At 43.1% G+C, this 15,499-nt stretch overlaps 1 protein-coding gene across 4 annotated transcripts in view; it reads right to left on the reverse strand.

Annotated features, from left to right (window-relative positions):
• The window catches only part of rhbdf1b (rhomboid 5 homolog 1b), a 51,350-nt gene that overhangs the window by 18,295 nt on the left and 17,556 nt on the right, over positions 1-15,499 (reverse strand). For 2 of the 4 annotated variants that reach the window (XM_079658813.1, XM_079658811.1), the window contains exons 2-4: positions 8,177-8,318; positions 7,047-7,180; positions 6,602-6,748 (exon numbers count right to left, since the gene is read on the reverse strand). In XM_079658813.1, coding sequence (XP_079514939.1) covers positions 6,602-6,748; positions 7,047-7,180; positions 8,177-8,290 — 395 coding nt within the window. In that variant the 5' untranslated portion in view covers positions 8,291-8,318. Of the gene's footprint in view, positions 1-2,846; positions 3,519-6,601; positions 6,749-7,046; positions 7,181-8,176; positions 8,319-15,499 lie in introns of those variants that run through there. The other 2 variants (XM_079658812.1, XM_079658814.1) reach the window with 2 other exon arrangements.

The following is a 15,499-nucleotide window of genomic DNA, read 5'->3' on the forward strand; positions in this document are numbered from 1 at the left end:
GATATGAACTGGGAGGCTGTACCACATATGAGAAATATAATTAATTCTGCCTGTCACCTGTTTTGTGCATTTCAGGTAGCTGTTCTGCTGTTATCCAGGGCACGATTACATACAAATATCAACAACGTGAATGTCAGAAAGCTCGCACATTGTTCCACTGTAACAAGATATTCTTGTGACATTTCAAAGTCACAGTATGTGGATATCTATGTGTATAAACGATAACATCACTGCTGTATTTATGCCTAATCTACACGCCGTCATATTGAGTGTGAATGAATAACAAAGTCATGACCATGAATGGGCTTAACCAAACGTTCATGTCACATTTTGTATAAGAATCACATTGCTGAAGTCGTTGTACATTTGAATTGTATACATAATCTGTTGAAGCCTTGAACAAATGTTGACACACACACACACACACACACACACACACACACACACACACACACACACACACACACACACACACACACACACACACACACACACACACACACACACACACACACACACACACACACACACACACACACACACTGAATATTCTCGGGCGCATTGAGCCGTAAACCCCTCATGATTAGCAGAACAAAAGGATGATTACTTGATTGATGCAGCTGCTTGTTGGAGATTAATTGACTTGTTAATTGGTTCATTTGATGATAGCTTTCTTTTTACACTGATGAAGAGAACCATAGCAGTAGAAAGTCAACGAGCATCTGCAATCTTTAAAATGTGGAACACTTTTTTTTTTTAGGACACTAAATAGAAAGTCAAAATGCATGGTTTCATATCATACATTTTTTTTTTTTTTTTTTTTTTAAATGCAACTTTGACCAGTTTGAGCTCCAGTGCTAGTTTTTGTAATTAAACTAAAATCTGAGCAAGGCAAATGTATAGAATAATTTTAACAACCCAAATCAGTTAAAACTTTAATCTGGATTACAGTTCAGTGGTTCGATATTGAAAAATCAACAGCACTATGATCAGATCGGGTTATTAACGGTGTTTTTTGCAACATTTACGACAAAAACATCTTCCTTTTTCCAGTCCCCTTCTAGCGTTTTCCTTTCTCTTTCATTGTGACTGTGATTGCGTGGATGCTACCAATCAGCTTAAAGAGCCTGAATAAAAGATACTGTCTTGATCTTAACGCGACCCACTGCCCTCAGTTCAAGCCTTCGTTAAAAAAGCAGATGTTGCTTCTTCAGTCCTGCACTTCATGGCTGTGTTTCTCATTTAAACTCAATACATGTCCATAGAGGTCCTCTTTTGAAACAGTGCCTGAGTGCCAGGCTGCGTGTTGGCCGACCAGCGGGGGAGGCCACGGTGGGGGAAATGTTTGGAGAGCAGGACACTCGGAAATAAACACTCATCATCAAGAGAGATGCCAGCTGGGGAAGCCTTTTAAGGATGCACAGGGGCAGGAGGGAGGCGGCGCGTCCCTGATTGTTGTCCTCCCAGAGAGGAAGGTCTTTTAGAAAGAAGACAGGTTTGGGAAGGCAAAGAGAATCAGACTGAGAACGGATGAAAAAAGTGAATAATTCGCAAATAAAATGGACCTAACATCCTGCTCAAAGACAGATGACATTTGTTTATGGGCTTGTTTAGATAAGCAGGTATTTGTCTCTGTGTCAAGCATACAGGTCATATTCGTCCACACACAAAAAATAAATAAAAATACTCCCGAGGGCTTGACGACAGCACAGATCCATCACACATTAAAGATTAAAAATAATGTTAAGCAACATGAATTAGCTTTTATGTTCTCAAGGTAAGGCTGGTTCACAGAGAGCAGCAATCTGATGTAATTACAGGCTTAGACAAGACTCATTTCATCAGGGAAGAAAAGGCCAAGGGGAAGAGCAGAGTGTAATGTAAACAAATATACAGCGAACAGGAGGATTATGAACACTATGTGATAAGTATTGAGTGTTCTCATTTGATCAATCCACTAATGAGACATGTTTGAGTATGTACGATAAGTCTTTCCCTTTCATGTTTCCCTACACTACATCTCAGGGGTAAATATTGTTCTTTTAACTCAACTACATTCTTCTGATAGCTTTAGTTACATAGTTAGTTGATGTCGTGCTACAATTGCTACATCCTGTGTAGAAGCTTTTAAAAAACAACTGAAGACCTATCTTTTTACATTGGCTTTTGTTTATACTTGAGATGTGTTCTGTTCTTATGTTTGTTCTTTTCGGGACTCCCCCGTTGTCTGTGTTTTGTTTTGATGTTAATCTTACTTTTCTGCCTCATGTTGATATTGTATTCATGTTTCTGTGGTCTTAATTTTAACTTTTGTTCTTTCTTGTGAACATCGGCGGTTCTAGACCAATTTTACTGTGGGGGGGGGGACAGTTATTTCATTTGGGGCACAATAAAAGCGGGTTAAAAAGACAAAGACAGTATAAATTAATCGTTTAAAATAAACATAAAATACAGTAATTGGTATTTGTTTTAGTACATTTAAGTCACAGTTCTTTGTTTCAGTAGTTTTTTCATTTAGAGTATTTGTTTTAGTAACTTTAAGTGACAATTTAATTAAAAAACATAAACAGTATTTGCTTTTATAAGGCAATAAACAGTTTAATCTCCAGTGTACATCCGGGTCTCTGATTTGATTTAGTTCTAATAAATCGTAATATTGTAACCTTTTCTTTAAAGGGGGGCCACAGATCAGTGTTACGGGGGCACTGGCCCCTGTTCCGCCCCCCCTAGAACCGCCCCTGCTTGTGAAGCACTTTGTGAATTGTATTTCTGTGAACGGTGCTATACTAAATAAACGTATTATTATTATTATTATTACTTCTTTCCCCACTCAGCAGTACACTCACCTGTCCAGAGAGCTCCAGGAGGGGTTGAGGGTCTGGGTCATACCTGAAGAGGGGGGCATGGCCTGTGGATCTGTTTATCCTCCATCATGACCAAAACCACTGTCCCCACTTTACCCGCGCATTAATCCCTGATCCTCTGCAGAACACAGATACACAATCCATGAGGGGATTTCCCTGATATCCAGGCCAGCGGTACCTTGTAACACTCAGCGTTACGCAAAGAGAGGATGATCACCACATGTCCAGACTCTGAGCAACATCCCGGTTAATCAAAGGTCGGAGGAAAAGCCGGCGTTTATCTCCTCGTATAGACGGGAATCTGATCCATTCGCGATGGAACGAGGACTTCCACCAGCTGGAGGCACTCTCTTGATAAGTAGATGTTATATTTTCTGACCTTGCGTCCCCACTTGCACAGAGAGTTCCCTGTGTGTGTGTGAGAGTGCGTGAATGTGTCAGTGTCTGGCAGGCCTCCCAGTTTCCCTCCTTGTGAGTTCAAGTAAAAAAGGATGTGTCCTACTGGGCAAAAAAGACAGCAGCTCTGGTCCTTGTCAAACTGAATCCCCCCTCCCAACGCTTTCTATCTGTCCCTGCATTGTTTCTCAGGAGTGTCTAAAGACTAGTTCGTTCCACAGGAAATGAGAGAAGGATGGGACATCACACACATTAGGAGGGAGTAGAGACAGAGGGAGGGCACTGGGACATGTCTGGACGTGACACACACTCACTCATGCAGCAGCACCAAAATAAGGTTTAGCTCCAACCCCACCTTGCTTTGCAGCGAATAGAAGTTCAAGGGTGTGTGTAATCTTCATTTAAACACCTATCATTACTGAGACTGAGATAAATTATTAACTCTGTGCCTGAGCTGTCAAAATTAATGGCTTCTTACCATTAGACATCAACAAACATCCATTAACTCCTACAAAAGCAGGATTCATCAACCTTCGATATACGCTTTGTTTATAAGCATATTGTGGTCACTAACAGGTTCATATTTGTATTTTGTGTCTCAACTGTCACATGTTTACATGCTTTAATGTTCAATTGCTTTGGGTTATTTGTTCTGTAAGTTTACCTCACCTGCTGCAGATAACACTTCTCTGCTCCAGGTGAGGCTTGAACTCACTGGAGCTGGCTGTGTAGTATGGATTAGGAAAATATCATGTTTTAGGGACTGCAGTTGCTCAGAATGAAGGATCAGATTAAAGGGACTTGACTTGGGAACTGAAGGGGTCGCCAGTTCAAGATGAAGAAGCAGTGCCAGTTCACCTACTGGGCACCAAACCCAGCTGCTACCTGGTGCCAGATAACCTGACAACGGGAATAAAGTAACATCAGGATGAGCCCTCTGAAGAGTTCTGTGCTCCAGGTGAGGCTTGAACTCACAACCTGGGCATTACTCTGCAGTAGTGCTGGGGGGAAACGATTATTTTGAAAACGATTAATCGGGCGATTATTTCATCGATTAGTCGACTAATCTAACGATTACTTTTCTGTTGTTCGATTTATAAAAAACATAATGTATCTCAAATAAATACCAAAAAACATTAATTCATTCATGACAACTGCGCACCAGCTTACGTGCAGCCCTGGCCTGGACATTGCTTGGCTCCGTTAGTTGACATACATTGATACTATAAGCTGACTAACGTTAGTCTAATGTTATGTTTGACTCGTAAACGACCACAACATGAGTTAGCTCTCTGTGCAGTGTGTTTGTTCTGGGTTAGTAGCGGCTAGATAGCGGTGTTCTGCAGACGTAAACTAGCTACCATTCCATCCAACATTAAATGCTGACAAACGTTAACGAACACACAGCTGGCGCCGCTAGCTAGGTAGCTAACATTAACTACTAACCAACCAAGCACGAACAAACTGCACGGAGAGCTATAAGATAGTTAGCACTACCGAAGTGCACAGAACTTAAGCTGCACAACACATTAGGGATGTTCCTATTTATGAATATGCTTTTATTTTGAAGGAGAGGTAGCGCTGTTGACAGGAAGTTGTTGTTGCTATGGAAACAACGTGACGGAGATTAACGGAGAAAAGTAATATCTACATATAAAGACGGAGAAAGTAAACGTCCACCGAACTGCAGACCCCCTCCCCCACGACTACGCCTCGAAATCCGATCCATGTATATTACAAACAGGATTGGTGACAAAGCGCAGCACTGGCTTACTGCCGAGGACCCGGACACAGCTCACACACCGACCACTCTGGTTCAATGTCCCCAACCTCCACAAGAATGCCCAAAAAGCTCCGCCGGAGGTGTGAGTTGAAGGCCTCCTGAACTTGGGCATCCTCCAGACGTTCCCAGTTCACCCGAACTACACGTTTGGGCTTACCAGGTCTATCCAGAGGGTTCCTATTTATTTTTCTCATACTACCTGTGCTGCAGCACCTCTTTTCACCCTCTGTCTGAAACCAGAGCCCCAGTCTGCTCTGATTGGTTAGCTGGCCGGCTCTGTTGTGATTGGTCAACCGCTTAGAGATGTCCCGCCCCTTAGCCTATCATGTGGGCCTATCAAATGTGTTGGAGCGCTAGCAGTTAGAAGCGCAAGTGTTACATAGTGATGTTACTATGTTTCAGAAGTAAGTTGGGGATTGGACTTTGCAGACCATTTACATGCACAAAAACCAAAATGACATACTAAAGGAAACGGGAATCCACTAAAATAATAGGGCCTTTCTAAAGAGTGAGGATATATCCGGCATTTATGCACTCTTTTAGAGGAGGAGGATCCTCTGCAAACCTCCTGTACACACACTAACTTTCCCTAAATCCGATTATTTCTCTCATAAACATCAAAAGCGTAAATTCAGTTTGTCTCTCACGCACGCACACGCGCATGCGCACACACACACACACACACACACACACACACACACACACACACACACACACACAAACACACACACACACACACACACACACACACACACACACACACACACACACACATACACATACACACACTTGGCATGATAAGGTGAACGCTCCTTTGAAGCCCGTGTCTCCAGGTTTTATTCCTGGCCCCTGCGTTCAAACATTTACATTCTCTGCAGGCTTTGATGTGGCCCGCATGCAGTGAGAGGATCACAGATAGTCCGTGTGAGTAATTGTGTTATTTTGTCTGCCTCAAACCGTGAGGTCCCGCTCGCCATCTGGACTGATACTGACACACCCTGGATGACAGAGCTTGTGTTTCAAACACTCAGTTCAAAGGGACGACGACAAGCTCAGCGGACTGTTGTGCAAAACTCAGTAAATGCAGATATCCAGGGGAAAGAAGTGTTGTACCAAAAACATTGTGGGGGGGGGGCATTTTGTGGCACTAATTTCTATCTTTGGTCGTTTTGTCCCCCCTCTTTGTATTTGTTTTGGGTTTCTTTGTAGCTATTTTTAGTTGCTTTTTTGGTTTATTTTCGTCCTTTTGTTGTTATTTTGAGTTCATTAGTGGTTTCATTTTGCCATTTGTGTTTTTTTTATGTTTCCCTATGAGGTCATTTGTGAATCTGTATTTAGATTTTCCCTGTGGTTTCTTTTTGTCTTTGTATATATCATTTTGTATACAATACATTGCATTGTATTTATATCGTTCGTCACTAGAATTAAAGCTAAAGAAGTAATAAAGGTTTGAAACCACTTGATTTCCCTCCAATATTCAGTTTCAAATATAAACTTCAGTACCAAAACCGGACACATTCAAACTGCCGTCCTTAACTCCCTGCTCCACTTCCTGTACCTGATGATCTGTTTGGGGATAGATGACCGACGTCGGCTCAGTATTTTGGGGATGCAGGACCGCCTTCGGACAGATAACACCCTCCGGGGCAGCCTCTGGCCCTTTGGGGGGACCGTGTTGATGCGCTCAAAACGCACCCGTTTCCCACTTTACACACAGAGCAGCATGTAGAGAAGAGGACAGGGAAGCAAAGGGGAAAGAAAAAGAAAGAAAAAAGAAGGAACAATCAAAGAGAGGACAAGAGAGAAGAAAAGAGAGCAGGATTAATTTGTGTTAAATTAGAAAAGTGGCTGCAGCTTAAATTAGTTTTGTTAAGATTTATTAGTGGAGAGGAATGATCAGAATTATAACAAGCTGAAGGAAATTAGCAGAGAACACAGAAGGGAGTGTGTGTGTGTGTGTGTGTGTGTGTGTGTGTGTGTGTGTGTGTGTGTGTGTGTCTAACCTCTTGATGGACTGTGTGAAGGACGGTAGTCTCTCCTTTGGGGGTCTGAGGTAGTTGTTGGAAGTTTCCAAGGCAGCGGTGCAGGTCTGAGGGTTTTCCCCTGGCATGCTGACACTGCGCAGGCGCTTTACCGGCTGCAACACACACACACACACACACACACACACACACACACACACACACACACACACACACACACACACACACACACACACACACACACACACACACACACACACACACACACACACACACACACACACACACACACACACACACACACACACACACACACACACACACACACACGATCAGATGATGCCTTCTGTGACAAGTTATGTGAATGTGTAGTATTAGAAATATTAATAACAATATATGACTAGTATTACATTTCATTCTTCATATTAGGGCTGCAAAATCAATCAACATTTTAACAAAATCACAACATAAAAATATGGAGTAGTGCAGTAAGCAAATCACTATAAGAGTGCAATATTTGGGAAAGGTTAAATATGTGAAAATATCTTAATTAAATATTGTGTTAGTGACCTCGTGGATTCATCTTCTTATTACAGACACATGCATTTCCTAACATTCGGTCTATATGCTGTAAAATGTATTATCTCTTGGATTTACACACGGCATCTATAGCACGTCTGTCCGTCCTGGGAGAGGGATCCCTCCTCTGTTGCTCTGCCTGAGGTTTCTCCCATGTTCCCCTTTAAACTGTGGGGTTTTCTCTGGAAATGTTTCCTTGTACGATGTGAGGGTCTAAGGATAGAGGGTGTCGTTTTTCTCATACTGGTATTCTGAACAATCTGTGCTGTTGTATTTGCTGTAAAGTGTCTCTACTGTAGGCAATTTATGTTATATGTACAGCACTTTGGCTCGACCAAAAATCGTTTATAAATGTGCTATATAAATAAACCTTGATTTGATTTGATTTGACACAAATCACATTACAAATGCAATTTCAGTCAAAATCATTATTTTTTTTGACAAATTGTGCAGCCCTACTACCAATTTCTAACAATTAGCCACATTTGATCGTTTTAGAAGTTATTCTACTTTGTCTATTCCCAACAAAGCTCTAGTAATCTGAATTGTATGTGATTTGTTTTTCTTTTCACCTGTGTGAGTGCGGGCGTGTCGTCGGGTGTCAGGCGGATGGTGGGGATGTCGAGTTGGAGCCATGGCGGCTTCTTCCTCTGCAGGCTGCTGTTCATGCTGCCCGGCTCATCCATGCTCTCTAGCCCCTCCTACGCCTGCCAGCTGGACAACACACACAGAAAAGATTTCAAAGTCAATTGTATTGTCAATCTTTGTTTGTGTGTTTGTGTGTACAGACAGAGAGATCGAAATACCGTTTCCCACAATCCCGAATACAAAAATACAAATATATATAAAAATATCTATACAAATATGAAATATCCTATATATACACAATCAACAGACACATGTATACATATGCACACACTAAGACATAAATAAAAGCACAACAATCAATATGTACAAAATAACAGTCACTTCAATAACTTTGAGACAGTGTCTGATTTGTTGCTGGGGCAACAGTCAAAATATGCTCACACACACCACAGGAAAGAGGATTCAGACCATGAAAAAGCCCAAAAAGCTGACCGGCTTTATTGAGTAATTACAGTCAGTGTGTTTATAATCCGAGTCTTCTGGTGTGGGCTCAGACAGATCCAGAGTGGAGGCAAAACGCCTGAATAAACTCACCACGTAATCCACAGAATTAAAGCTACTAGTCTGCCAGCCGTCCCCTGCATCTATTCCAAAAGTCGACAGATTCAAAATGTTAAAATGTAACTAGGAATATAAAGGCAAAGGGCACCATCTCATTGGTGTCCGTCAACAACAGAGTTCTGTGTGAATAATCTTACTAATATTACCTGAGTATCCCTCACAATTGACAGGAAGTTAAAGCATTATCTGCTCCAGGTGAGGCTTGAACTCACAACCTCGGCATCACTCTGCAGGTTACTGTTTTATAAGTACCGCACGCTGACCGATGAGCCACTGGAGCCTCTGTAGCCTCTGTATTGAACTGAACATTCACAGTTGATGTGTAATTTTGGCTTATTTTTGGGCTCACAGGAAACATAATGTGTGTTACAATAGTGTATTGGGCCATTGTAGGTAAAACAAAATATTATTATTGAAATTAAAGCGTTGCTACACTTTGTTGGATCAACCATATCACACCACAGACGCTCTAGACATTGAAAATAAATTGCTGTGATTTGGGCCTTTTCAGGAGAACACACTGATTTGGATGAGGTGATAGCTTCTTTGCATCAAGAATTACATCAAAAAAAGCTGCAGACAGATGAAGGATTCCTCTATTGTCCATACTGTTGCAACAGACACACAGCTGTTTGGTTTCCCTCACAATGACACCTTCTGGCTGGTCTGATTCAAGTAGAAAGTCAGGATTTTTAAGTGTGTGCGTATGACAGGGGTCTTGCTCCAGGTGAGGCTTGAACTCACAACCATATAAGTACCTTCTCCCTCAAGAATGACAAGTTCTATCTGCTCAGTGAATTATCATGACCACTATAGGCGCGTTCACACCGCAGTACTTTTCCCACTTTAGTTCCGATATAGTTCTGAAATGTCGCGTTCACACCAAAAAGAGCCGGAACAAAAATGAGTTCATGAGAACCTTTTTACCCCCTTTTCCGTCAATGCTAGAGAGCAGGGACCTTCCTGGGAGAAAAAGGTTCCTATTTCTGTTTGGCTGAGCGGATTGCAAACCACGCCTCGTGAAACTCCATAAAAGTTTTGTGAAGCCGCCATTTTATTATCCTTTCATTAGCATTATTAGCATTAGCATTAGCCCAGCGCACAGACGCAGAGAGACTAACTTATGGCAACACAAAATAAAACATGGGAGCGGTGGAGATGAGGAGGTGTCGGCGTTCTGGCGATTTACTCGGAAGGCTTCAGTAGAAGCTGCTGGGACTCCCAGCAGCTTCTACTGAAGCCAGTCCCCAACTCCGGGGACTTCCGGACGGGGACTACGGGTGGCAGTATACGCCGTGAAGTTGTTTGCAGCCTGCCAGTAAACCCAAAGCAGAAGAAGAAGAAGAAGTGACGTCAGCGGCTTCATTTGTCTAATCCTCCCTCAGGGATTTATTCCGGTGTGAACGCGATCTGTACTTAGTTCATGAGAACTCTTTACTTCTCATGAACTAAGTACAGATCGCGGAAAAGTACTGCGGTGTGAAAGCGCCTAATGTTAAGGTACCCTCCTGATTGACAGAAGAGCTGAGTCTATGGCCGATTCTCAATGTCGAGTATACGTGCTGCAGAGCCACTATTTCAAGTATACTACGTCATCGAGTGGCGCCGAAGGAAAGTTTAAATGCATGTTAAATGCCCAGCATTCGGCGCCACTCGATGACGTTGTATACTTGAAATAGTGGCTCTGCAGCAGGTATACTCGATTTTGAGAAACAGCCTATGCTGCAGGAAAGACATGTACGCTATCTACATTTCCTCAAAGTCTCTTAATCAACTACTTAAGAGTGAAAGACCGCACCTGATGGAAGCTAAACTTCTGTGCTCCAGGTGAGGCTTGAACTCACAACCTCGGCATCACTCTGCAGGTTACTGTCTTATAAGTACCGCGCGCTGACCGATTGCGCCACTGGAGCCTGGCAAAGTCTACCTGGGAACTGAAGGGCACACTGGTTCGAGCTGGACAGGTGCTATCTCATCTGCTTGGCACCAAACCCCCGACTGCTACCTGGTTTGCCCTAATACCTCTCCATAACAAAAATGTAATGTGTTTCTATGTACAAATGTATAGACCTACTGTTTTAAAGGTACTGTGTATTTATAATAACAGAGTGAACAACTTAATGGAGTCTGGAGTCAGCTTGAAGGCAGCTCTTCCACTAAATCCCAGCTCCATGAATTGTTGCACATTTGAAATCTTTATATAGTTCGAGGAACACCGGCCCGCTTCGTAAAACAAACAGATATTCCAATGTGACAACAGGAATACAGTGGCTAGTTTATAACATCAGGATGAACCCTCTGAAGAGCTCCTGTGCTCCAGATGAGGCTCGAACTCACAACCTGGGCATCACTCAGCAGGTTACTGTCTTATAAGTACCGCACGCTGCGCCCCTGGAGCTGGTCGACATGGCTTAATATTGTTGAATAAATCCACTCATGGAAACAAACATCCAGTCTTTCAGTCGAAGGGACTTCACTAGGGAACCGAGGGGGTCACCAGTTCAATCTGAAGAAGTGCCAGTTCTCCTACTGGGCACCCAACCCCCAACTGCTACCTGGTACCAGAAAACCTGGCCGCCTGTTAGCATCTGGTGCTAGCGAGCTACGCTAACGGGTATAAGGAGATTTTTCAACAAATATATACTAAATGCTAAATATAGTCCTTAGTTTAACGTACATTAATAATAATAATAATAATAATGATAATAATGATACATGGGACTTGTATAGCGCTTTTCAGGAAACTTTTTCAGGAAACTCAAAGACGCGACATTGAGGTTTGGTCATCTGTATGGTTTCCCTCAAGAATGACAGGTTCTATCTGCTCAGTAAATTATTAGTACCCTCTTGATTGATAGAAGATCAGATCGTCTCTACTCCAGGAAAGACATGTACGCTATCTACATTTGCTCAAAGTCTCTATATCAACTACTTAAGAGTGAAAGATGTCTATGTGACCGCACCTGATGGAAGCTAAACTTCTCTGCTCCAGGTGAGGCTTGAACTCACAACCTCGGCATCACTCTGCAGGTCACTGTCTTATAAGTACCGCGCGCTGACCGATTGCGCCACTGGAGCATCTGTAGACACCTTAAATGAGAAATATATTCCAATGGTACATTTATATTATCCCAATATGGCATTACAATTCACACAGCTAACGCTCTTTCCCTACACTTCGACACACATATGTGCTTGAACAGTGTGAAGCCGACAATTGAGCGGCCCGATCAAGCAAGGAGGCAGAGGCAGAACGTCAAAAGATATAACCCGGTGTGGGCATTTATTAAACTTGAGCACAGGACACAGCCTCAATCTTGTTGTTCCTGTGCGCACAGTCACCAGCCACGAGGATCTCACACACACTACCAGCCCCCTAACAGAGAGGGAAACAGAGCCTAAATACACACACACACACCCTAATCAACCAACAAGACACAGGTGAGAGGGGAGGAGACAACACAGGGCCCCAGGTGCGCACAATCAACCGTAACAGACATGGGGGAAGGGGAACACTTTTCAACATAAAACCAGCAAACAGAGACAGACAACCTAAAACACAGACAGATGCACACGCTACATACATTTCGCCACCAACAAAGCTACACAATCCGTAACGGCCCCAAAGATCACCTCCGTTACGAACAGATACAGTTATAAAAGAGTGGCCAATTCTCGCTGAAGTGTCCTTTTCAAACAGACTTTTTCATTCAAGTTTAAGTGGTTTTCCTGTAGCAGCCCACCCTCTAACAGACATATTAAATGAGTGGGCTACACAAACAGAGGGAAACCACAGAAGAGTGAGCCGAAGCCTCCACTCATCCTGGTGTTCGCTGGTTAATGGGTTCATGGGAAGGCATTTGGAGACTTACGGTACGGGGGTTTCCTGCGTAACCATTTCAGTTGAAGTATAAACGCACATCTCTCCATCTCTGGTGAAAGCCTGTGAGGAGTCCAGTGCACATGATGCAGTTTACAGTGACACTTTTTAATATAAGGTTCAAAACGCAAACAATAACAATTTCTACTCCCGTGGGGTTATGCATTTCAAACTGCTGAGCTTGTCGTGTAAATCACAAACTCAAAAGCTCAGCACCTTCTTGCTTCTCATTGTGTCACATATAGAAACAGCACTCTATCGTGCAACGTTCAGCTCCTCTCCTAATTGTATTAAGTGCTGGGGCTTTGGAAATCACCAGCACAACCGTATATAAAAAGGCCTTTTCGATGACCATCACAAAGTCCAATTTCCAACAGTCTCAAAGGGCACACAATAAAGCTTTCAATAAATCAGATTATAGAAAATAGTCTGTAAATTCAGATTGCAGAACATTGCTTAATGTATGCCTGAATTGAGATAGGATTAAGGATAGCTACAAGCTCAACAAAGGTTTCTGTTTGGTACAAATTCTTGCTGTTCAGGTTTATGTCGTGCACTGTAGAATAACCTCAAACAAACACACTCAAACGCTATAGTATAAGTGCTCCAGGTGAGGCTCGAACTCACAACCTCAGCCTCACTCTGCAGGATACTGTCTTATAAGTACCGCGCGCTGACCGATTGCGCCACTGGAGCCCTTTTCTACCGGTACAGTATTATGATTAAAGCTTTAAAAGAACAGTGCTTGTATTATTTATTCCAGATGATCAATCAGGGAGGCTGTGGCTCAGTGGATAGTGTGCTGGACTTGGAATCAGGGGGTAGCAAGATCGAGTCCCACTGCAGTCAGCATGTCGTTGTGTCCCTGAGACACATCACCCCAAACTGCTCCTGTGGGGATTGTCCACAGTGCTGGATGTATGTAAGTCTCTTTGGATAAAGGCATCTAACAAAATGACATGTAATGTAATCACTAACGAGCTAGACCAAGTCATTATGCATCAAAGCTACTGGAAGGTACTGAGCAGGTTTTCAGTCAAAACCTAATTCATCTGAGATTTTCTTGTGAAAATCAAAATACCTTCAATCAGAAGTCGACATAAACGCAACAGCTTCACGTTGTGCTTTCTCTAACGCCCCGTCCACACAGCAGCTTTAAAAAAATCTTCCAACGCTTCTCTGCCCATTGACTTTGAATGGGGGTGAAGTCACTTTGCCTCGCTTTTCGCCGAACTGCATTGTGGGGAAGCAAAGCGAAGATTTCCAGGATTTTCAGGATTCAAAAGTTGATCAATGTTCAACTTTTGAAACTGAGCTGGAAGCGTCAGCCAATCAAATCCCGTTTATGCAAATCTGACAGTACAAGCGCTAGCCAATCAAACCGCGTGCAAGCTGGGAGAGCCAGACCGCAGTTCATTTCCTCATATTCCAAACGAGATATTACGGTAGCAAATCACCCGGTTCTTTACGACCAGTAACTATTTACCGGGATACAAACCGGAGGAACCAGGCATGGAGGGAGGTGGCAGAGACAGTGGGTGAAACTGGTAGGTTTTCGCCTGTTTGGGGATTTTATATCCAGTTTACTTCGTTTTAACATTGCTATTGCTTTGTATGTCGGGGGCGGGAGATTCATGTGATTGGTTGTTGGTCGCGTTTCTCGCAAAAAATCCCCAAGCTTTCAGACACGCCCACCTCCAAGATTTTTTCAAAGCTGCTGTGTGGACGGGGCGTAAGTATATATGAAATACTTCAGACTGAAAGATACTACGTGACCTCACCTTCTGCAAGCTAAACTTCTGTGCTCCAGGTGAGGCTTGAACTCACAACCTCGGCATCACTCTGCAGGTTACTGTCTTATAAGTAGCACGCGCTGACCGATTGCGCCACTGGAGCTGGTGAATATGGCTTAATATTGTTGAATAAATCCACTCAAGGAAACAAACATCCAGTCTTTCAGTCGATGGGACTTTACTTGGGAACCGAGGGGGTCGCCAGTTCAATCTGAAGAAGTGCCAGTTCTCCTACTGGGCACCCAACCCCCAACTGCTACCTGGTACCAGAAAACCCGGCCGCCTGTAAAACTAACCCGGAGACACGCTAATGTGAAATTGGGAATAAAGTCACTTTTTTATAACTTCAGGATGAGCCCTCTGAAGAACTATTCGCTCCAGGTGAGGCTCGAACTCACAACCTCAGCATCACTCTGCAGGTTACTGTCTTATAAGTACCACGCGCTGACCGATTGCGCCACTGCAGCACAAAATGTCATACATTATGGAGTCAACTTGAAGGCTTCTACTTTTTTGTTATTTGCCAAAATCCCAGCTCCATGAACTGTTGCACATTTGATGTCTTTATATTGTTCAATGTACTGATGCCCAACACCTGCCCAACTCGGGAAACAAACAGACATTCTGATAGACAGAGATACAGTGGCATTCTTACAACGTCAGGTAAAGCCCCAGGAAGAGCTTCTGTGCTCCAGGTGAGGCTCGAACTCACAACCTCGGCATCACTCTGCAGGTTACTGTCTTATAAGTACCGCGCGCTGACCGATTGCGCCACTGGAGCCTCTGACAGCGAAAGACTCAGAATCTCATAAGCAGAGATGGCCTGATATAATCCAAAGTAGGCGATTATAGGAACGGTAGGAAAGGACTCGTAGTAGTTATGTTTGCAGTATTCATTTACTACTCCGGTACTTTTCCCAATGTGTAGGTAACTTTCCTCCATTGTTTCACATTTGACTGCCTTTATATTTATCTCAGTCGTTTTCCAAGCAACCCAGCTTTTGATTCTGACC

This window comes from Notothenia rossii, assembly GCF_949606895.1.
Source record: "Notothenia rossii genome assembly, chromosome: 11".
In the NCBI taxonomy this organism is placed as follows: Eukaryota; Metazoa; Chordata; class Actinopteri; order Perciformes; family Nototheniidae; genus Notothenia; species Notothenia rossii.